The sequence below is a fragment of the Aspergillus sydowii genome, assembly GCF_001890705.1.
Source record: "Aspergillus sydowii CBS 593.65 unplaced genomic scaffold ASPSYscaffold_6, whole genome shotgun sequence".
Taxonomy (NCBI): Eukaryota; Fungi; Ascomycota; class Eurotiomycetes; order Eurotiales; family Aspergillaceae; genus Aspergillus; species Aspergillus sydowii.
Window position 1 is genome coordinate 760,594 of NW_024467864.1, and position 20,660 is coordinate 781,253.

General features: G+C 53.0%; 9 protein-coding genes across 9 annotated transcripts; 2 read left to right on the forward strand and 7 right to left on the reverse strand.

Annotated features, from left to right (window-relative positions):
* Nucleotides 1-278: 278 nt before the first annotated feature.
* On the reverse strand, nucleotides 279-1,921 carry ASPSYDRAFT_152643 (putative MFS sugar transporter; the record flags this gene model as incomplete). Its single annotated transcript, XM_040842213.1, has 2 exons — nucleotides 279-1,642; nucleotides 1,717-1,921. The coding sequence occupies 2 exons, from the start codon at nucleotides 1,919-1,921 to the stop codon at nucleotides 279-281; spliced, it is 1,569 nt and encodes a 522-aa protein (XP_040701873.1).
* A 321-nt stretch (nucleotides 1,922-2,242) lies between these two features.
* On the reverse strand, nucleotides 2,243-4,513 carry ASPSYDRAFT_1178640 (putative neutral amino acid permease; the record flags this gene model as incomplete). The annotated part of the gene is made up of 9 exons (XM_040840331.1): nucleotides 2,243-2,665; nucleotides 2,729-2,844; nucleotides 2,918-3,143; nucleotides 3,209-3,423; nucleotides 3,500-3,643; nucleotides 3,719-4,050; nucleotides 4,163-4,235; nucleotides 4,310-4,323; nucleotides 4,386-4,513. The coding sequence occupies 9 exons, from the start codon at nucleotides 4,511-4,513 to the stop codon at nucleotides 2,579-2,581; spliced, it is 1,335 nt and encodes a 444-aa protein (XP_040701874.1). The 3' UTR covers nucleotides 2,243-2,578.
* Nucleotides 4,514-4,876: 363 nt separating this feature from the next.
* Nucleotides 4,877-6,954, reverse strand: ASPSYDRAFT_1026213 (uncharacterized protein). The gene is made up of 2 exons (XM_040839768.1): nucleotides 6,596-6,954; nucleotides 4,877-6,536 (listed from the first exon to the last, which is right to left on the reverse strand). Exon 2 carries the CDS (start codon nucleotides 6,531-6,533, stop codon nucleotides 5,073-5,075), a length of 1,461 nt encoding a protein of 486 aa, XP_040701875.1. The 5' UTR covers nucleotides 6,534-6,536; nucleotides 6,596-6,954; the 3' UTR covers nucleotides 4,877-5,072.
* A 369-nt stretch (nucleotides 6,955-7,323) lies between these two features.
* Nucleotides 7,324-9,012, reverse strand: ASPSYDRAFT_152537 (TPR domain protein; the record flags this gene model as incomplete). Its single annotated transcript, XM_040842205.1, has 1 exon — nucleotides 7,324-9,012. The coding sequence occupies one exon, from the start codon at nucleotides 9,010-9,012 to the stop codon at nucleotides 7,324-7,326; it is 1,689 nt and encodes a 562-aa protein (XP_040701876.1).
* An 89-nt stretch (nucleotides 9,013-9,101) lies between these two features.
* ASPSYDRAFT_46059 (small nuclear ribonucleoprotein F) lies at nucleotides 9,102-10,087 on the reverse strand. Its single transcript, XM_040847149.1, has 4 exons — nucleotides 10,055-10,087; nucleotides 9,944-9,981; nucleotides 9,718-9,873; nucleotides 9,102-9,649 (listed from the first exon to the last, which is right to left on the reverse strand). Exons 1-4 carry the CDS (start codon nucleotides 10,058-10,060, stop codon nucleotides 9,583-9,585), a joined length of 267 nt encoding a protein of 88 aa, XP_040701877.1. The 5' UTR covers nucleotides 10,061-10,087; the 3' UTR covers nucleotides 9,102-9,582.
* A 403-nt stretch (nucleotides 10,088-10,490) lies between these two features.
* Nucleotides 10,491-11,407, reverse strand: ASPSYDRAFT_152775 (CXXC motif containing zinc binding protein; the record flags this gene model as incomplete). The annotated part of the gene is made up of 5 exons (XM_040842227.1): nucleotides 10,491-10,634; nucleotides 10,717-10,839; nucleotides 10,952-11,017; nucleotides 11,123-11,237; nucleotides 11,373-11,407. The coding sequence occupies 5 exons, from the start codon at nucleotides 11,405-11,407 to the stop codon at nucleotides 10,491-10,493; spliced, it is 483 nt and encodes a 160-aa protein (XP_040701878.1).
* A 347-nt stretch (nucleotides 11,408-11,754) lies between these two features.
* On the reverse strand, nucleotides 11,755-13,778 carry ASPSYDRAFT_32146 (putative FAD monooxygenase; the record flags this gene model as incomplete). The annotated part of the gene is made up of 3 exons (XM_040844946.1): nucleotides 11,755-12,714; nucleotides 12,770-13,063; nucleotides 13,122-13,778. The coding sequence occupies 3 exons, from the start codon at nucleotides 13,776-13,778 to the stop codon at nucleotides 11,755-11,757; spliced, it is 1,911 nt and encodes a 636-aa protein (XP_040701879.1).
* A 1,772-nt stretch (nucleotides 13,779-15,550) lies between these two features.
* ASPSYDRAFT_32147 (uncharacterized protein) lies at nucleotides 15,551-16,891 on the forward strand (the record flags this gene model as incomplete). The annotated part of the gene is made up of 3 exons (XM_040844947.1): nucleotides 15,551-15,564; nucleotides 15,612-16,182; nucleotides 16,235-16,891. The coding sequence occupies 3 exons, from the start codon at nucleotides 15,551-15,553 to the stop codon at nucleotides 16,889-16,891; spliced, it is 1,242 nt and encodes a 413-aa protein (XP_040701880.1).
* Nucleotides 16,892-17,541: 650 nt separating this feature from the next.
* On the forward strand, nucleotides 17,542-20,596 carry ASPSYDRAFT_90260 (DDHD family phospholipase; the record flags this gene model as incomplete). Its single annotated transcript, XM_040852307.1, has 4 exons — nucleotides 17,542-18,570; nucleotides 18,621-19,902; nucleotides 19,952-20,089; nucleotides 20,139-20,596. The coding sequence occupies 4 exons, from the start codon at nucleotides 17,542-17,544 to the stop codon at nucleotides 20,594-20,596; spliced, it is 2,907 nt and encodes a 968-aa protein (XP_040701881.1).
* Nucleotides 20,597-20,660: the final 64 nt, after the last annotated feature.

Consider the following 20,660-nt stretch of genomic DNA (forward strand, 5'->3'; position numbering starts at 1 on the left):
TCGCAGAGCGCAGGAAATATTGGTTAAATCTGGAGATAGCTACCAGGTCATTTATATTTATAAGTGTCGTAAATTCATAAAGCACTGAGTACAGGCTCTTCCTTGAGTGTTGTTTCAAACCAAGCCCTAAGTATCTGTTCATTCACCAATCACATAACAGACACCATCATATTCAGTGATATCAAGCTACCAACCCAGTCAATACCCATATACCCAGTCCCAATAACCAAGCCAATCAAAGTAATAACAAGTCAAGTCATAAATCATAATCATAACCATCACACCTCCTTCACATCCGCATGTCCATCCCCATCTCCATCCCCCTTCACCACAACACCCTCCTCACCAACATCCACATCCTCCGCAAGATGCATCTTCGGCAACGTCTTCGCCAGTCTCACCGGATCCCAAACACTCTCGCTCCGCAAGAAAATCTCATCAATCTCCTCCAGAGACCGTCCATTCGTCTCAGGGAAAAAGAAGTACACCGTCGGCACAATCGCCGCATTCAACACGGCAAAGATAATATAGTACCTATACGAGATAGTGTTGAACCCGACGGGCGTCACCTCAGCAAGTAGGAAATTAAACGTCCACACCGCAGCCGTAGACACGGCGCTGATTGCCGCGCGGAGCTGTAAAGGCGCGACTTCAGTCGCATACAGGAATGTAAGACCGGAGTATCCGACCGTGAAGATGAATTCGAATACAAAGAGGAAGATCACGGCCACAACAAGCGCGGCCGTGTTATTCGTTAGCGAGGTCGTTCCTGCCAGGATGGCCATTGATGCGGACATTCCTGCGGCGCTGTAGAGCATGAGTGGGCGTCTGCCTAGACGGTCGATTGTGAAGTATGCCAGGTATCCGCCGAGGGGCTGCGTGAGTGTCATTGAGGCGGCGAGGATGCGCGATTGTAAGGGGTTGAGACCGAGGTATTGTTCGAAGATGGTTGTCGCGTAGAAGGTTATCAGGTTGATGCCGCACATCTGCTGGAATGTCTGGCCTGACGCGGCGAGGACGGTGCGGTGGAAGAGACGCTGCGAGCCCATCTTGAGCATGTCGCTCCATTTGCCGCAGCCGGATAGCGCGAGGGAGCGCTCGATGTCAGCCAGGGATGAGGTTATGGATGGGTCGTCGGACGGGACGTCAGATAGGGCAGCGAGGATATCTCGTGCGTCGTCGAGACGGCCCTGCTTGACGAGCCACCGTGGAGACTCAGGGAAGACAGTGATGAAAACCATAACTATAAGAGAGAGCACGACCTGGAACGCCAGCGGGAACCGCCAGGAGACCGAGTTCCCAGTCACAAAGTAAAACCCAAAATCGATCCACAGCGATAAAGCAATCCCGCCTCCAATGAAGATGCCATCCGTGACGACGTGCGCGCCACGCTTCTTCGCCTGCGAAATCTCAGACTGCCAGACCGGAACCGTCGCCACGTACCCTCCTGTACCGACCCCGAGGACCAGCCGGGCGACAATGAACTGGGCGAGCCCGAACGAACTCGCCATAAGGATCGCGCCAATTATAGACACGGCAGAGGTGAGGAAGATCACTTTCCGGCGGCCGAGGAGGTCGCCCAGATAGATGCACGACAGGGAGCCGAAGATGCCGCCGACGGTGTACAGAGCAACGACTGTCCCTATATAGATGGATATACCATTAGCTTTCCGTTCTATGGTTCTATGGAGAGATCTTGGCTAAGCCAGAAAGTACCTTGGATAGTAGAATTATAATGCTGCTGCGCGCCCTCGGTCGTCAGCGTGTCCATCTGCGGGAATGTCTTTGCGAATGCTTCCAGCGTTAACAGACCGCCCATGACGCCCTGGTTGTATCCATAGCATAGAAAGGCCGGAGACACGACGAGCCAGATAATCGCCCGATTGAGCGTGGCGCCGCGCAGGCCAAAGTACGGCTGCATTTTGATATATGACTTTTGTTGCAAAAGGATGAGTAGAGAGAGACAACGATCCAATCGCCGCCAGTACCACAACAACGACTGGTATACTGGTATACAGAGTTATACAGAGCAGTTATACCAGGCAGGAGAAGCTCGTAGATAACAGCTCTGCACCAGCGGCCATCGGCGGTGCCCGCCTCGGCCACTGGTAGTGGCTGCGGCAGTGGCAGCTCTGCAGAGTCCCCCACATCGCTTAGTCGAAGCGAGCTTAACAGGGGAACTGGAATTGGGAATGGGCCAGGGCGCCGATCGCGGGGGACAGAGACAGTCGAAGCTTGGACGGTGGAACTGGGGAAGGTCTCCGAATTTCTTGGGTACGGCCAGATCCACCGACGTTCGGGACCGGCCGATGGAGACGAAGGTGAAGTTGGAGTGCCGAGGGACCAGGACGAGGAATAAGAGGTCGCTCTTGGCCTTATGACATATACTTGGGAATCTGGGGTTCGTTTTATTCTTGGGTTGCATGGGTTTGACAGCTGTTGGCAGGACCTTTATTGGTTGGATGTTGTCTTGTTGGACATCGCCGCAGCCCGCCACTATATAAATCAACATGTCCATTTACCAGGGATAACTAATACAATCTAGACAACACCAGCGACAACCAATGTCACCTTATCCTCACCCCGAATTATCCGCACACGAGAAACTGGCACTGCTGGGGTTATCGTGGATCGACTTGCCCGAGACATACAGACCCAGTCCGCACTGCAACGCAACAGTCAGTATAGGGCTATGCATAACGACATAACGAAAAGGGAGACGACATACCAAACACCCGCCAATCCCAAAAATAATCAAATTCGCACCAGTCAGGAACATCTTCCTCCACGACTCCGTATACCGTCCTTTATTCAGGAACAGCCAGAAGATGCCGCTCATTCCGTCTGCCCGGCCCCATACCACATTAGCGACGGCCACAACCACTATCTCTCTCGAAACAATTCCTGGGAAACTCACAAGTGAACCAACTGGCAAACAACGCCGTAATCAAACTCAGCAGGTCGTTAAACACCGGAATCGCCTCGGCAATGATCCACGCTATCGTCCACAGCACAAGCCCAATCACCACCCACGTCCCGATCGACAGCAGACTGCGCTGGTGCATCCGGTCCGTACCCCGGAAGAGCCGGACGTAGATGTACTTGCATGCGACGTGGCCGTTGATCACGCCTGCTATCACGATCTACACAGCTTGTTAGCTTCACAACCAAGACCAGAGGAGAGAGGGAGAGGGAGATCGAGTCGTACCGTCGGAATGGCAATCCCATACGCAACCTTCGACAATACAGGCCCCGTGCTCCCTAGCGCCGGTGACGCAACATCAACCCCGCCGTACCGGTATATCACGATCGCGGCGACGGTGTACATGGTTGTGTTTGTGCCTTGCAGCATGTACAGCGTGCGCGGGTACTCGGTGGGGGTCTTCATCTCGGATATGAAGCCGAAGAAGGCGACGTGGCCGGCTATACAGTACAACACGTTAGCAAATGGTTTGGCTTCGTTTGGTTTGGTTTGGTTTTCAGGTTGAGGGAGTGGAACCGTATGCAAAGACGATGTTCGTCACGGCGAGAAAGGCCTCGTAGAAGGCTGGACTGGTCGTGACATCGACATGGCCGCTTCCCGGGCGCTGGATGCCGATTGCGATCATGGTGATAAGGACTGCGGCGAGGATACTTGCGAATGCTGCGGGCGGCACATGTCAGTTCCATCCAACCTGGTTCTTAACAAGAACTGTATCTGTATAGGGAGGGAATGTACAAGAAATCGACATCCAAGACACCTTCTTCAGCGTCCGCGGCAAACAGCAGACAAACGAGACAACCAGCCCAACGACGCCAAAGACGATAGTGCAAGTGCCATGCTCGGTGAGGGTATTCATCATGACCATGAATGTGAGGATATGGCTCCCCATGATGAAGATCAGGAACAGCAACTGCGCAGCACCCAAGACCTCACGCCCGAAGCGGCCCAGAAGGACCTCGCCCGCGTCTGCCATGCTGTGGATGTGCGGGTATGCGAGCTTGAACTGGCCGAGGACATAGCCGGTGTATGTAGCGACGACGCCGAGGCCGATAATCAAGATGATGCAGCTATACCAGAAAGCACCAGGGGTTAGCAAAGCTTGTATCAGCCTTGGCGGGCTTGGAGGGTGGGTTGTCCAATGGATGCGCTGTGGCTGGCTTGGAAGGCTTGGAGTCTTACGGGACGAGACCGAGGGTGGCCATGGCAGAGGGGAGGGAGAGGATCCCCAGCGAGATTGTTTCTGCGATCATGACTGTAGTCGATGTTGTCAGCTGTGACTGTTCAATAGTTCCACCCGATGGATGGTGTTCTTCGGTGGTGCCGCACTCATTCCGCATTGCCTGTCATCGTCAGTCACTTCAACAACCAACACAATCAAATAGAATCAAAATGCAATGCGTACCACCACTCCAGCGTCCGATACTTGACCTCGCCCGTCTCCTCGGCCCCAAACGGATCCTCATACTGGGGCACGAATAATTCACTGTCTCTTTTCTCGGGATCGGTGGTGCGCCCGGTCGCGTCCTTCATCTCCGCGTGCGTCGCATAGCCGGTTTGCATGGTGAATGTAGATTTTAGACTGTAGACTGTAGAGCGCTGCTGATCTGGGGAAATCTGGAGACTGAAAACTCCACTGCGGAGGGTCGCTTTTTTATACTCCCCACAAAATCACAATGCAACAGAGTCAGCACATATATCTCCACGGGGATGGATGCACACAGCGTGGTGGATGGAGACGGGGATGGGGATGGACCATGGGTCTCGCGGACGTCAGTGGCGGAGACAATGCGACGTTGATGCGGGGTGACATTCGCATATTACGGCTTTAGTCATGGATGGGCAGCAGCACGCAGGACTGGACAGGAACTGACCGGGGTCCGCGGAGTTGAGGGATATAATCAGAGCTAATAGGGAATTCTATTTCTAATGGAAACTGTGCTGTTGTCTATTGTGTTGAGCCAGGCCTGCTGACGGGGAATCGTGTAATGCAAACAAACCAACAAATCAACAAAACAAGACTGTCTATATGCGAAATGCAAATGCAATGCTGCAAAAATCAAAGATCATCGAGAAAAGAAAATAAAGGGCATCACTCCATCGTGTGCAAGCACATGCGGTCGCGCAGGAACAGCTGCACGCCGGACGCGGCACAATCCTCCTGCAAAGGCTCCACCAGCTCATAAATCCGCGGTTTAATCACTCGCCCGCCCCCAGTGCCGCCGCCGTCGCCAGAGGTGTCTGCGTCCTCGTCGTCGTCGTGGAAGACCCCCTCAATTTGCAGGCATTGCAACGCCTTGAACCGCGTCTTGCGCGCCTGCAGCACGGCCTTCACTTGCCGGATGAGCATGCACAGCGAGTTCTCCTTGCAGCCCTCAATGTAGAGCGACTCGATCGACGAGGGCAGGACCTCGGGCAGCGGCAGCGACGGCTCCATCTGGTACTGCACGTCGAGGAGGTTGGGCAGGCGGATGCGCAGGTCTTTGAGGACCGTAAAGTCTGCGAAAGACCCGAACCACTCGTCATGCGATTCGTTGAGCCCGTTGATTGTGAACGGGAGGTGTTCGCCCAGGTTATCAAGCCAGATTGTCTCGAGAGTGTTCTTGTTAGAAGACAGCGACTGGTTGAATGCAGAGGGCTGGAATCCGTCCGCCAGCAGCCGGGCGTCCGAGTGCTGGTACTTGAATGACTTGAGCGACGGGCAGGACGCAATGAGCTCGTCCATACCCCGGGCGCCATTGCTGGCCGTGAGTGTGATTTCCGAGACGTACGATCGTACGTTGTTTTCTTTCTCAAGTTTCTGTTCCACATCTGCTTGTTCGGATGTTTCTCCGGCCTGCTCTTCGCTATCTCGGCCGGCATCAGGCCGATACTCAATCAGCGAATCCACAGACAGCGTCTGGAGCGACGGCATCTGCAGAAACGGCATAATCTGCGACGGGTAGAACGTCCCCTGGTCATCATCCGGCCCGGTGACCTGTCGGAGCGATACCTCCCTGAGCCGGTGAAACCCCGGACAGGCATCGAACGGCTTCTGGCGCGCTGTAGCCCGCTCAAACACGCGGTCCAGATACGGATACCCGCGCGGCTCGGTCGGCAGTGAAGGGTAGACCAGCTTGAGCTGTCTGACGTTGTGCACTGACGAAAGCAGAAGCGCGAGCCAGGCCTCGTCTACGCCGGAGCGGAGATCTCTCTCCCATTGGGAGCCCTCTGCCTCTGAATGGGCGATTGCGGCGGCCCATGCGATGAACAGGGAAAGTTCGGGCTCAGTGAGGTCATCATGACCTTGCTGGAACTGCCAGTCGCTGAAGTCGAGAGACCGGACGACGCCGGCAAGGTCTGGCCGCAACAGGATGGCCTTCAAGAAGGACTGCACCTGCGAGCGGTTGTTCAGGGCTGCTGCGCGGTAGAGAGAGCGCGAGAAGAGGCCGTTGAAGCGGCGGTTGACGAAGATGGCATTGTAGCGGTCGTTGTGAGATTCAAGGTAGTCCCCGACGAGGAGGAGGATGTCGTTGTTGAGCGCGTCCATGGTGCCCATTGGGCATTGAGGCATTGACTGAGCAGTTGTCAATAAACATTCAACGTATCTGGGGAGAGCAGCAGCTTTTAACCCACTTGAGTCCACCCATTGTCGCTGTCAATGCCGATTTTGTCATCGATATTCTGATGAGTTTTAACGATCTGCCACCGCCACGCCAATCAGCGCGAGGCGATTCATTCTGGAATTGAGTGTTGGGCCCACGGGTCCATCTCGGATCAACCCACGCCGCAGGAAAGACTGGCGAGGTTGAAACTGATCAGCGAGACTTCAACAATGTCCAGAATGAAGTGATTCGACTGTGCAGCAGCTAACGTCTATATCAACCGCTAGGTGCATAATTGTTCGCATGCGGAAGGCAAGGCGAGCAGCAGCGGGCGTTGATTCGGTGTACAGTTGAGATCTTGAACTTTGGGTCCAGTGGGTTCAGTTTCGCCATGGTGGATCTTAAAAGATTCTTCAACCTTCATACGCAGACCGTAGTTGGCAGTTGGCACTGTGGCACCGAAAATGTGCCGTCTACACCGTACTCCGTCCTGCCTAGTATAGTCGGACTAGTTTGTTCCTGTATACAGTGGCCAGTAGACAGAGTATACGCTGCATTAGTCGGGGAAATACGCACATTAGTGATGCAGGCAAGCCTCCATACAGAATGCAGCGATCTACACTGTACAACTAGTACAACTGTACAGGCCCTCCGGTTAAGGCGCTTCTAGCGCTTCCCTCAACTCTCCATCGGGAGTTCTCGTGGCAGTTATCGTGAACTCGGCAGTCGGAATTCGGTCCCCGACCTCAACTATGAGTACTATGAAAGACTTCTCCGACAGTAGCACGACGACTCGATGCGAATGTCCGCCGTCGCCGCCACCAACTTCAGCTGCTGCTTCACGATCTTCGCCTCGGCCGCCCGCCCCAGCTTCACCAGGCACTCGTGGTACCCGTGCAGCGACCAGACGTTGTTCGGATGCTGCAGCGCCCTGGGCAGCGTGTCGTCCATCCCCAGATCGGCGCTGTACACGGCCGCTGCTTCGTCGGCCCTCCCCTGTTCCAGCAGCAGCGCTCCATACGCATGCCGGGTCGGCTGCATCCACCCCCAGGGCTCATCATACGGAAGCCCGTCATCCAGCTCAATGGACCGTCTCAGATGTCCAAAGGCCTCCTCGATATTGCCCCGCCGATACTCCAGCTCGCCATCGAACATCGCCCCCGCAATCGCCAGGATATCCACACAGGTATTGTTAAACAGCATCCTACTCCGGGGCACCCTCTTCACACTCTCCCTGAACCTCTCCCTCTCTTCACTCGCTTCATCAACCCTCCCCAGCGCCGCAAATGCTACACCCCGCCCATAATGCACCATCGCCGTAGAAACACAATACAACGCCTGATCCCCCGGAACCTCCAACCCCAGTAACCCCTCCCACCTCCCAAACCGAATCAACACATGAACCCTCATCGCCAGAAACCCTTCTAACCAGTCCGCCATCGGCGGCGACTGCACCCTTAACAGCTCCTCCGGAATCTGTCCCTCAAGTTCCCCCGCCGTATCCAACGCAACGCGCGCCCGTCCCGCAAACATCGCCGCATAGATCCGGAAATGGTAGTTATGCGCACGGTACATGGTGTAGAAATTTACAGGCCCCGCCTTTTCGACAAACCGCTTATCCGACTCGATCGCCTCGCCGTTCGACGCCATTGCCGCTCTGTACTCCCCGCATAGAATATCCAGATGCGTCGGCATGTGGTTCAGATGTCCTGCGTCGGGGACAAGCCCGCGGAGACGATCCGCCACTGTAAGCGCCTTCTCCGGCGCGCCTGACATCTCCATGAGATGGATATACAAGTGTAAGAGACCCGGATGGTGAAGACCACCGGGCATGTTCAGGGCCTTGTCAAGTATGTCTTTGATTTCGGATGTTCGGGCGCCTGGTGCGGGCTGGCCCGTTCGTAGATCCCAGAGTTCCCAGGGCGTGAGATTCATTAGCGAATCGGCGTATAGAGCCGCCACGTCGAGGTCGTCTGGGAATCGGGCGTAGACTGTGCCCATTGCATCTGCGTAGGTCTTGTTCCAGGTACTGCAGTCCGTTGCCGGCTTTTCAGCTGGGTATCGAGACTGCACGGCCTCGATGAGAGCCGCTTCGACAGGGTCGGAATTTGACTTTGATGCTGCGTGGCCGTGTTGTCCGGCCTCGCGTGCGGCCTGGTGTGTCCGTTTCACAGTAGCTTGTAACTCGTCTTCATCGAAGAATTGCCATGGTTTGTTGTAGTTTGGGCCCAGGGTATATGCGAGACCCCAGTATGCCATTGCGCAGGACGGGTCATGGTCTGCGGCTTTCTGGAAGCAGGACGCTGCTTCTTCGTGGTTGAATGCGTATGTCCAGATCAGGCCCCGCGTGAACCAGGTTTGGGCTTGCGGGTTGGTGGTGCTTATTGGGCGCGTGTAGTTGCCTAGGTTGAAATAATCGTCTTCTTGCGGATGGTCCTTCGGAGACATGGTGCTGGCGTAGGTTTAGATGGGCTGGGGTATAGTCATGTTTGATGTTGGTGTTGGTGTTGTGATGGGAAGTGGGGTAGGTATTTGGTGGCACCATTTCTAGTCTACTGCGTCTGACAGCCCATACTATATGTAGGTTGAGAAAGCGAGTTCGCTTCATTGAAACTACACGGCTCTTTCACACATAAAACATTACAGAACCAAAATGCCCTCAACACCGTGTATTGCGCCTGGTAAGGTAGGTAGAAGCAGTGATGGCGGATCATCTCGCTCGCATGACCATCGCTATTGGCATAATGCACCTCAACTTTTCATTCCACGAACGAACCCGGGACCATTCCCAAATCAGTATTACTTAAAGCCGTCGTAAAATAAACACGTATGCCGGATCGAACTGAAAAATGAAACCAGACGAACGTTCGAACGACTGGCTGAATCGCCCGCTTGTTTTATAAGGCGTTGACCGCGGTCGTCTCTATCATCTCCTCTCCTATACAGCTTATGCATCCAGGCGAACGAAACAAAGCGAAACGAAGATCGATTGGTATATGAATTCCCTTGCGCGACCGTCTATCGTAATCCCAGATCCGTCATCTCAACATTCTCCGCCGATCCCATCCAAAGGATGTTATTACACCTATCCATTCAAGTCAGCATCGATAAAAGCATCCCAAGCGGATGATTTGTGTTTGATATCCAACGTACCGTATGAAAACAAGACCCAGGGTCCCCGTGGGCTTCCCATCAATGAATTCCTCTGTGTCCCGCAGCAGCACGTTCATGTATGAATCAATGCTCTCCAGAAGTCCCTTGTATTCCGTCTGGCCCCATTTCAGGCGGACGATGACTTGGGTTGCGACCCTGCGCGAGTTAGCATGGTCTCTATGTCACGGGTGTGGGTGCTGGTGCGGGTGAAGAAATCGAGGCGTACCTAGCCTGGAGGAAGGGTCGAGGGTTGACGGGTTGAAGCTACAGTCGAGAATCAGTACAAATCACAATAATATACAAAACAGCAAACTGGAGCAGTCGGATAGAGACATACACTCATCGTAAAGGTTCTGAGCGAGCGGCTTGCGGAGTCGGAATCAAATCACAGCGGTGTCGATGGATGGAGCCAGTCCGTTCCAGATGCGTCAACTCTGCTGTCGGGAATACGCGCAGATATCGATTCGGTTGGATATTACAATGACTGCAACGACACGGGCACGACTGGTCAATTCGGTGTTCAGAGGTCCTTGGATCTTGAGCCGGAAAATGTGCTGAAGCTCGACGCGGTGTCGATCGTCCAATCAGGGTTAGTACAGAATCACCGCCTTTGCTCTTGTTGCCTCAGGCTACATATATTTTTCTTGCATCCTCAGGCTTCCACATGGACAGTCAGAGACAGAACACACTTGGTGATAATTTGAATAATTCATTATTTAGACAAGTCCGAATGCTACAGCTTCCATATTCATCATAAACGGGTCTATACTCGCCTACGCCCGACCGATATCCCACTTGATCTCCTTAATCGCAACCTCATCCCCAGCCTTCTCGTCATAATCATACCACTCGCCGTCGGCGAGATCAATCCCCGTAAACGCCGTAGAGGACTCCACGCCCTTGGCCTCCCATTCTCCCTACAAGAAACATTAGCATTATACCATCATAGCTTTGCTGAAACCATTCGAGACATCAGCAAGGCAAAACAGGGAAACAAACATCAGGCTTAAACTCCGTAAACTCCAGCCCGCGACACTCAAGGTCTATCACCTTCTTCCCCTTGCGCTTCTCGTCATCGGCATAAGCTGTCGGGGCCGCAAGGATAGACGCCGAGTGCGTCCTCTGTAGTACGTAGAAGTTGGATGACTGATTAGTCCAATCTCGTTCCCAAGGTCCCCAGACACCCAAGACATTTCTCTTTCAACGACAGATACAGTCGATCGATCGCACATACCTGACAAAGCTTGCACCTCCACACAAAGTTCGCCTCGCCGCGACTTCCCGGGATTTCATGCTGTTCCTGTTGTCGACTTCATTAGACCTCTATCCATACGTTGCTATCCACACGTTGCGAAGCACCACCTAGGCTAAGCTTTGATGGTGGTGGATGGTTGCAAGGACGTACAAAGCGATTAAAGCTCACCCAGTTCGGGTGCGTCTCGCGACACGAGGTACATTGCACCTTGAAGGTGTAGTAGTACGGGTCTTCCTCTGTGTCTTGCGGGCGGAGTTCCGTGACTCTGTTTTCTGTTAGCGACTGTTCTTGACCTGACCTGACATAGGACGCGGACGTGCGGGGAACTGAGTAGCCTGGGCTGCACTGCGATGCGGAGCGAAATTCGCGTTTATTTTGGCTCTGCGGGAGAGTGGCTTACCCTGTGAGTTCTGCGGAGAGGATTAAAGAAAGCATTTCGACGGGTTTGTTGGCTACGTGGGTTTCTCTGGTGCTTTTTGGTGGTGTTTGGTTTGTGGTGGTGGAAGTTCGAGCGGGGCAGAGGTGAAGCCTTCGCCTTCGGTGTTGTGAGGTTGTACCCGCAGCAGCAATGTGGGCAGTGGACAACATTGTTTTTTTTTTTTTTTTTTACGTACGTATAGTATAGTGCAGAATTGATTTGATATGAAATTTTGAGTTTCAAGTATATTCAGACTAGGTATTTACAAAAACGCCAGTAATGCTAAATCATAATCAGACAGAGGCCGTGAGTCCACCTAAAATAATATATACAATGTTGATAGGTTTAAATTCGGCTAAGCCGATTACAGACGGCTCTGCTGGTCCTGGCCCAGAGGCTTCGTGGAGAAGGCATTGAAGTATGCGTTCAGAGCATCAACCGTGCCACTGCCCTCGGTCAACTGCACCGTACAGGCAACGTGGCTGTCAGGGCGTGTAACGACGACACCACCCTTCTCAGGGTCAAATCCAAGCTTCTCGTGGGCAGCGTACGTGGCGTTGGGGACGCGCACGTCCGGAATGTCATCAGCGTAGATGTGATAGCGGTAGTCACGGAGAACCTGGGGGATCGACTCCGGATCGATGTCATTCTTCTTCTCAGCGTAGACAACACAGAAGGTGAATAGCTTCGAGTGAGGAACATGGCGCTCAAAGAATGAGACGTCCGCAATATCGGAGCGGCGGTACTCGGAGAGGAACGAGCGCTCCTTCTCCAGGTTGGCCGCGAAATCGGCGATGGCCTTCTTGGTCTTCGACTGTTTACCAGCGAAAACAAAGACGCGGAATGCACCGTTTGCCGGGACCTCTTGCTCAAGGTGCACGAAGTTGGAGTCCGCTAGGCGAGTGACGGTCGAAGGTGTGAAAGCCTTGCCGGTAACCAGGTTGATGCCGGGGATACCGAATAGCGGAGACTGGGCCGGGTGAGAGGAATCCCAATTGAAGACGTTCGGCTTGTAAGCAACACCGTATCCACTGGTGAACTCGCAGGAATCCTTGAATGTCTTGACGAAAGGATCCTCTTCCACATTCCGAGAGGTATCAGCGTTAGCAGCTGAGCCGACTTCGCCAGCGTTGGGTCGGCGCTTGGAGAACAGAGCGGCGTATTTGTTGTCGAAATCGAGCAGAGTCTCCGCAATGTTCTTTCGCTCGGTCTCGTAGGTGCTCAGGATGGAGCGATCGGCCAATCCAGACTCAACAGCGTGCAGCTTCCAGGCCATGTTGAGGGCATCGTGGAAGGCAGTGTTCATACCCTGACCAGCCTTGGGCTAGAAGCAGTTAGTACCTAGCTCTATGACGGATACTCGGAACTCGGAAACTTACGCTGTGCGTGTGGCAGGCATCACCTCCCATGAAAACGCGCTCATCCAGGGTGTACTTCTCGGAGATACCCTGTCCAATGGGGTAAACGGAGTACCATTCAACACGGTCCCATTCCAAATAGTACGGCTGGAGGATTTTCTTTGCGACATCCTGGACCTCTTCCGCGGTGGCGGTCTTTCTCGGGTTGAAGTCGGGGTCGGTGGAAGAGGCAATTTGGACATAGAGACGGACCATGTTGTCCTCGCGGGGGATCACCATGATGGAGCCGGCATCGGAGTGGATAGTGCACTTGGTCTACAACATTATCCAGTCAGCAAATAATCATCGAGAGTTAACAAACAGGCGATCGTACCTTGATATCGGGGAAGTCGGTCCTGACAACACCGTCCATGACACCCCAAACGTAAGAGATGGGGTCCTTGTGGCGAATCTGAATACCAAGCTGTTCGCGAACGAAGCTGCGAGCACCCTCACCACTGAACAGGTACTTGGCGCGAACGGTCTCGATGACGTTGGTGTCCAGACACTTGAGGTTAACCTGTACAGGATATGCCTGGTCTAGGCCATCGTTGTTGAATCCAGTAATTGTCCACGGTCTCTCGACGGTGGTACCGGCCTTCTTGATCTCGTCAAGGAAAACAGTCTCGATCTTGCCCTGGTGAACAAGGGTGGTGAAAGGGTATCTCGTATCGATGAAGCGCGGGCAGCTGGGCCAGTTGCCAGTTCGCTGAATACCCTTTCCGTCGGCGCGCGGGTCCCAGAAAGAGACATCGTACACCTTGGCGGGGTCGTAGGCCATAATATTGCGCTTCAGCCCCAAGTTGCGCAAGATTTCGGTGGATCGTGGCTGGATGCCATCGGCGCGACCAGTGGCGGTAGGCACGGGGCGGTTGTCGATGTGCTTCACCTTGTAGCCCCAGCGGGACATGCAAAGCGAGAGAAGGATGCCAACGGGGCCTGCGCCCACGATGACAATGTCATATTTCTTGGGGTAACTGTCGTTCGTCATTATGGTACAGACAGCTATGAGCTAGCCGAATCCAGAACCGATGGGACGATCGCCAAGAGCCAGGGAACTGAGAGTGAGAGTGTTTTGGTAAGGAAAGAGAGTAGACTACCTTCTAACACCGTCGGCTTTTGGGGGAGGGTCAGGATGAGAGGATAAAGAAGAAATCGCGATCATCTTTGGAAAGGGCTGAAGGGCTCATATATAATAATTCGGCAAGACTGGGGAAAGCAGGTCATTTTCGAGGGAAGATGGCAACGGAGAGCCACCACGGCAATCATGTCGGCTGGATCGTGGGGACAGTAGAAATGACGAGCTGGGTCAGAGGGCTGAGCCAAACAGCAGGGCAGCCCACAGGCAGCAGGCCAGCGCGAACTCGGGGCCCTTGCTGCTGGGCTCTGCGGGGAGGAAAGCCCAGTGCCGTTGCGTTTTCCGGGCGTGCACAGGCAGCGCTACTGGTGGATCTCTGCGAACGGCTAGCAGCTCGGCATGTGGGGAGCCGGCACGTGACCCAGACTCGGCAGGCTGGGCCGGGATTTCCTCCAGCATTTCCTTTCGATTCGCGGTCTCGTCATTGGCTGCTGCGTCTCGAGTCATCCCAAGGCCCAATCATCATGGTCTGACAATTACCTCAATTCATTACTTGTACAATTATCGCAGCATTTCACTATCTTCACTACTCAAGTAAATTGCTTGCCTCACAACATCGCGACTGTTTACCAGACCAGACACTAAAGGCCGAGGTCGTGTATCTATAGCCTCACCCACTCCCGTCCTGACACCCGCCAAGCTCCCAATATACCAGACTACCGCGCTGTATCCCCGTTTTTAGTCCAAGCTGTAGTGGAGCCGACTCCCGTGGGTAACACTTAAACCTCCGGTCTCCGAGCTGGAGTGCCTTAGTTAGCGCTGCTAATATCCATTCCGCGGGCACTCGAGGTCGGCTTTTCCTCCGCTGCTCAAGCACTCTCCTAGCATTTATGCTCCCGTCTTGCTCCCCGTGTCACCGAGATAGGATCCAGGTCTTATCCAGAGTTCGGCTGATCTTTTATCGTGATGTCCTAAGATATCGCGCGTACACTCGTAGCAGAGGTCGCCGGTGACTCGAGTACTGCGTACTGTCTACTGTAATATGGAAACCTCTCGACACCTTACGGCATGCCGATTTGTGCCTTGTGGCCTGATTGACATGACCTGGCCTATCGATTCACCATTTCAGGGTAGCATTGCAGCCTAGAGTGGAGTGTTAGCGTTATTTATACAATAGTGGCCAGCATGAATAGCAATCAACAATAGAACAATAGCATAGTACTGTTGTCTATTGTTTGCTCTTTTTATTATTGTCTGAATAGCCTATCTAGAGAGAATACCCTGCACCCCGTTCTTCTCTTCCCTTCATATTCACCACGCCCTCCACTTCGTCCTCCACTCTCTCCACCACTCCACCAAAACAATAGACCATGTGAATAAGTAGTCACTGCATCACAATCAGAGCCTCAATGACAGTGACATCATCTATTGTTCAGAATGCAGCTTCCAATATACTGGATCGACAATACGGATTCAAGTATTGATGGATTCACCTACTGATAGACGATGGCAGTATGTAAGCCCCCGTAGAGTCAAGTAGACGAGAGACAACCATCCTCCTTTTCTCCAGCTATCCAGGCCGTTAGATATCTCGTAAATCCCATACAATCCAACTCGATCCCTTACTACCACGACATCTCACTGCGGTGAGTGAGATGAAATCTGAGTCTTGCGACGTGCCCATCATGCTCGATCTCGAGTAAGTGCGGCCCTAGCCGGCGTATGACAGCGCTAATAATAGAAAAGAGGACTCACCTATGAGGATGTCGCCAAGTTGAACCCCTTCTATGAGGAGTACAGGAAATTTTGGGACTACCCTCGCGACGTATCCGACCACTCGCTCTGTCCGGGTGCCTTGTGCCACTCAACCTCTCTTCCGTCGTTTACCTCCTGTTCAGACATATCTGCGCCTGATGATATGGCTGTCTCTCCATTGTTCTGTCCCAAGAGTCTGCCACGCAGTCCATTCCCGAAAAGTCCCCAGAGCCCCAAGCCCAGAATTCACAGCGGTGGGCAGTACAGACCTACCTTTGACGAAAGTCACGATCTTGAGTCGAGCCATGTTGCGATCGTTGATGTTGAAGAATGCATGGACAGGCCATTATCTCCCGTCCGAGAATGCACGGAGGATCTTGACCCGGGTCAGGCACTTGACCCTGTCAACTATACCCTAGGCAACATGAGGTCTTCGCACAAGCAGCTGTTCGGGACAAACGGCTGGCTGGGTTGCACTGCCGAGCTGCCTCCTCCCACTAAACCGAAGTACAAGAAAGTAATTGGGTTTGGGAAGAAATTGAAGCAGCACATGGAAGATATCGTAAGTCCATTCACGCCATTTCAATGACCGAAGAGGTGGCTAATCTGCGTAGGCCACTGACATGGTCAAAGCACATCCACTCCCACTCCCACTTCCCTTCAATGCCTCCGAACAGTCAAAAGTACTCTCAAAGTCGACAATCGCCATCTCATTAGACCCCACCACCCAAGCCAAGCTATATTCCGAGATCGAAGTGATGATCTGCGTCAGCGCCAATCAGTTCCTCATCCAACAACACGACGAAGGACGCATATCGAAAGAGTCCATCAGAAAGGTCAATAATTTCTGGAGCTCCAAGAACAGACCGAAAGTTGTCGAGTTCCAGTTTGACCAAGCCACTCAGCGCCAGCTGATCTTATCCAACATTCGGACCATGAATTTTAACGGAGAAAGCTCAACGAATCCAGTAACTCTTCATTCGAATCTGCAGAACTGGAAGGCTGTTGTCAAGGAAATGAGTGTCCGCACCTTCTGTTCGCCTGATAGTGTCATCCGTAAACACATGCATGACATCCAGAAGCTTCTTGACATGTTGGGGGCTCCAACCGCCGCTTTCCTCGCCTTCGAAGAGCTGCAAATGCGGACACTTCTTTTGATGAAGGAACAGAGGGCAAAAAATTATCTTTCCGAGAGGGGCCTCAGCGTCTCGTCGGGTCCTGGCTCATCCGGTCCAAGCCTATCGCCGAGGACAAGCTATTCATCGCACTGAGTTAGCAAGTTCTTTTTTCCAACCCCAAATTGTATACCCCAAAACCAGTCATGTATTAGTAACGAATCATGTATATTAACTCGTCTCTCGTCACTTCTTTGCGATCGTTTTGTTCCTGTTCGGTGTCATCATTTCGAAAGTGCAGTCGTTTTTCACCTTATCGGTCGGTTCCTCAAAACAACAGTCTCCATTCCGATATGGAACATCCAGTGAATACAGTAGACGTATTGCTCAGTAAGTAGTAAGTCTGGCTGAGCGTTGTGTGTGGTGTAGGAACTTGAAGCCTTGTTTGTTTAGCGATAAGCACGTGGGCGACGTCATAGGCTCACAAGGCTGATCGACAGACAGCAATCAGCTCTCCACACGCAGCCTCAAGAGCTCCCTTCTCTTCGAAGCCCAGGAACAGCTTTTCTTCGGCGCTTACTCCAGAATCAATCATCTCGTTGGAAAATCTCACTCGCAACAGTCGCTCTTAATGTTATCCCTTGCTTATCCGCCAGCTAGTCCTCGTCGGGACTGAAGGCTCCAGCCAAAGCTTCCGAGCTTCGTTTGCTCACCACAATGAGTGTCTTATCTGACTGATTCGCTTTAACTGTTTTTCTCTACAGGCCTCAGTTGTAGATATCTAGTGGAAGTCGCCAACATCAGTCATGACCGGCCCTCTTCACACCTACGGAACGACCTGTCTGCTCGCCGATGACGACCCGAATCCCTCTGCCTGGCACTCTCTGCCTCATCCGCCTCGACCACGACCCCAGTTTTTCTATGTCTCCGCTCTTCCGATAGACGACCCCCTCAGCTCTCTACCGCCTCCGCCGAGCGGCCAGTCCCAGCTAGACGACAGGGTACCACCGCAGCCCTTTTCAGTCAGAGACCACATCGCGCTGGAAGAGGCTTGGTTGTCGATCAAACGGGAGGAGAAGCAAAATAAGCCCGAGAAACGGAAGTCTCGTGACACCAGCGGTGCGGAAGTAAATCCCGGTATCGCCGTCCCAGGGCGAGATACTGGACGTACGGGAGGTCGCCCAGGTAGCCGTGGGAGAGCGGGCCTGACAGGCAGCCAAGAAAGTGAACTCGCCGTGACATCTTCCGGCCCATATACGCAGAAACTACCGCAGAGACCAGCTTCCCGGCTCGATGGCGATACTGGCGGGGCAGAACAACGGGATGGGGGATCTAAACGGTCGAGCCTACAGTCGATACCCGACGGAAGTATTGGAGATGGCGTTTCAATAGGCAACTCGCTTTATCGCAAAAGAGAAATGTCTCCGACAGTCAACGCAAAGAGCGTCCGCCGCAAAACCAGCGATTCAAGGGACGACAATCCACATCTAGAAGAGGGGAGCGTAGGTTCTTACGGTAATTACTCTCGCGATGTGAGCATTAGCGGGTCGCCCTTCATAAGAGCTCCTGTCACTCAGCCGTCCAGCCCTTTATCGCGATCTGTCGATTCTGTTCCGGTCACGGACCGGAATCAGGAGATCCATGAGCGTCAATCAACCAGTCATAGCTATACTGCGTCTAAACCATCCGGGCTCAGAACAAGCACCTATCAAGACCAGTCGCAAGACGAGACCGTCAAGAATACTGATGCTGATACAGAAGATGGTGAAGATGTTCAATCAAAGATTCCGGTGGGCGTTTCTCGACTCCATCTCGTCGAACTGCCAAATCTGAAGGTGCTATACCCCACTCTAGCATTGTATCTATACTTACTTATATACCGTAGATGAAACCGATTTATTGGAGCCCACTTCATGATGTATCCAATGTTCTTCGCGCTACATGGTTTTACAAAAATACGATGCTACCGGTGGAAACCGAGCTCGCCAATAAACTGGAAGACGGCTACGTTTATCTCAAGCCATGGACCGAAACGTGGCAGGATGAACTCAATAGCTGTGTGGAGAATGGAGCAGACGCTGAGTTGAAGATTGTTCATCGGTTATGGCCCAAAGAAGACGATGTAATACCGGGCGCAGACGTTATAGCGCAAGAGGTCGAGGATCAGGACCCAGAATCATCGGAGTACGTTGATAATTGGGCTTCTGGTGCTTCACCCGCGCATGCAGCGGCTGTCAAGCCTTATATGACCTCCAGTGTCATCTATGCGGATGGAAAGAACGCGCAGATTCTTCGACCCAGTCTACTACCGTCGGTATCTAGAGGGAGGAGGCCCCTTAGTGCCGTGCGGAAAGGACGTCAGATCGGTATACCCGTGGTTCGTGGTTTCAGTCGACGCGCATGGGAGCATCTGCACCCATCAAAGCCCAGTCCCGTGGACGTGCGGAACTACCTCCGTGGAGCTCAGGCCAAAACAATGCGACCCGGCAGAGGCGGCGAGATCTGCTATGCCTGTGCAATGGAAGAGTCAAGACCTACGCCAACCGATCTCGTATTTGTCATTCATGGTATCGGACAGAAACTGTCGGAGCGCATGGAGAGTTTCCATTTCACGCACGCCATCAATGCCTTTCGGCGACAAGTCAATGTGGAACTCAACAGTGAAGAAGTATGGCCGCATGTGCGGGATGGCCATGGTGGGATTATGGTGCTACCTATCAACTGGCGCTCGACCCTATCCTTAGAAGACGCCAATCTTGAGTCCCAAGTGACAGACGACCCGGCCACTAATCATTTTACGTTGAGGGACATCACCCCAGAAACAATACCTGCTGTCCGGTCTTTGATCAGCGATGTTATTCTTGACATCCCCTATTACCTGTCACATCACAAACCCAAGATGATACAAGCGGTCGTCAAAGAAGCCAACCGAGTCTTCCGGCTCTGGTGCCAGAACAACCCCGGGTTTCAGCAGCACGGCCGCGTCCATCTAGTTGCACACTCACTCGGAAGCGCAATGGCAGTAGATGTCCTCAGTCACCAACCGACGAAAATCCCAGACTTTGACTTTTCGAATACAAGTATCCGCCCGGACATATTTGAGTTTGACACGAAGAATCTCTTCATCTGTGGAAGTCCGGTGGGCTTGTTTCTCTTTATCAACAAGGGTGAGATGTACATCGAGAAGTAGGTATGCGCTGAGCTAATAAATCATAGCGAACCTTTCGCCCCGAAGGGGACGTGGTAAACCAGGCAGTAATGGAGACGACCGGCTTCATGGAGTAGCAGGCGATGTAGACACATACGGCTGCTTGGCTGTTGACAATCTCTACAACATCATGCATACCACAGATCGTAAGTCCACTCACCGCACCGAATTATTCTTTCTCACTAACCTGGCCAGCCATCGCATATCGAGTCAACGCTGCAGTTGATAGCGACTTGGCCAGCACCCTCAAACCGGCCGCTATCCCAAGCTCCACGGCATCCTTCTGGCGCTCATTCGGCGGTGCTTTCCGTTGGAGTGCTTCGGCTGTCTCCGCCCCCGAGCGACCATCCATCATCACAAAACTCCCGTCTAACGTAGAGATGGAGACGCATGATTTCACCCGGGAGGAAATAGCTGAGAAGCGAATGCTCCTACTAAACGACAACGGACAGGTCGACTATTTTCTGTCTGGCGGCGGCGGAGCACTCAATATCCAGTACCTTAACATGCTGAGCGCGCACAGCAGTTACTGGACACTGACGGACTTTGTGCGGTTCCTGGTTATTGAGATTGCCCGTAAGCAGAGTCGTGATGCTGTCTTGCCGGCGCTGAGGGCGGAGAAGAGGAAAGGATGGAAATATCATAAGGGCTGATATAGTGGACGTTTCTGTATGATTTCGTTTGATTTAGTTTTATCTTTTCTTTTGGGTAAGATAG

Excerpts from the sequence above, each read along its gene's own strand:
- ASPSYDRAFT_1026213 (XM_040839768.1), bottom strand. The coding sequence starts at position 6,533 with ATGCCTCAATGCCCAATGGGCACCATGGACGCGCTCAACAACGACATC.
- ASPSYDRAFT_46059 (XM_040847149.1), bottom strand. Across the intron at positions 9,874-9,943 it reads CGACCCTTCCTCCAGGCTAG|GGTCGCAACCCAAGTCATCG; the intron begins GTACGCCTCGAT and ends TAACTCGCGCAG. Across the intron at positions 9,650-9,717 it reads CTGGGTCTTGTTTTCATACG|GTGTAATAACATCCTTTGGA; the intron begins GTACGTTGGATA and ends TTGAATGGATAG.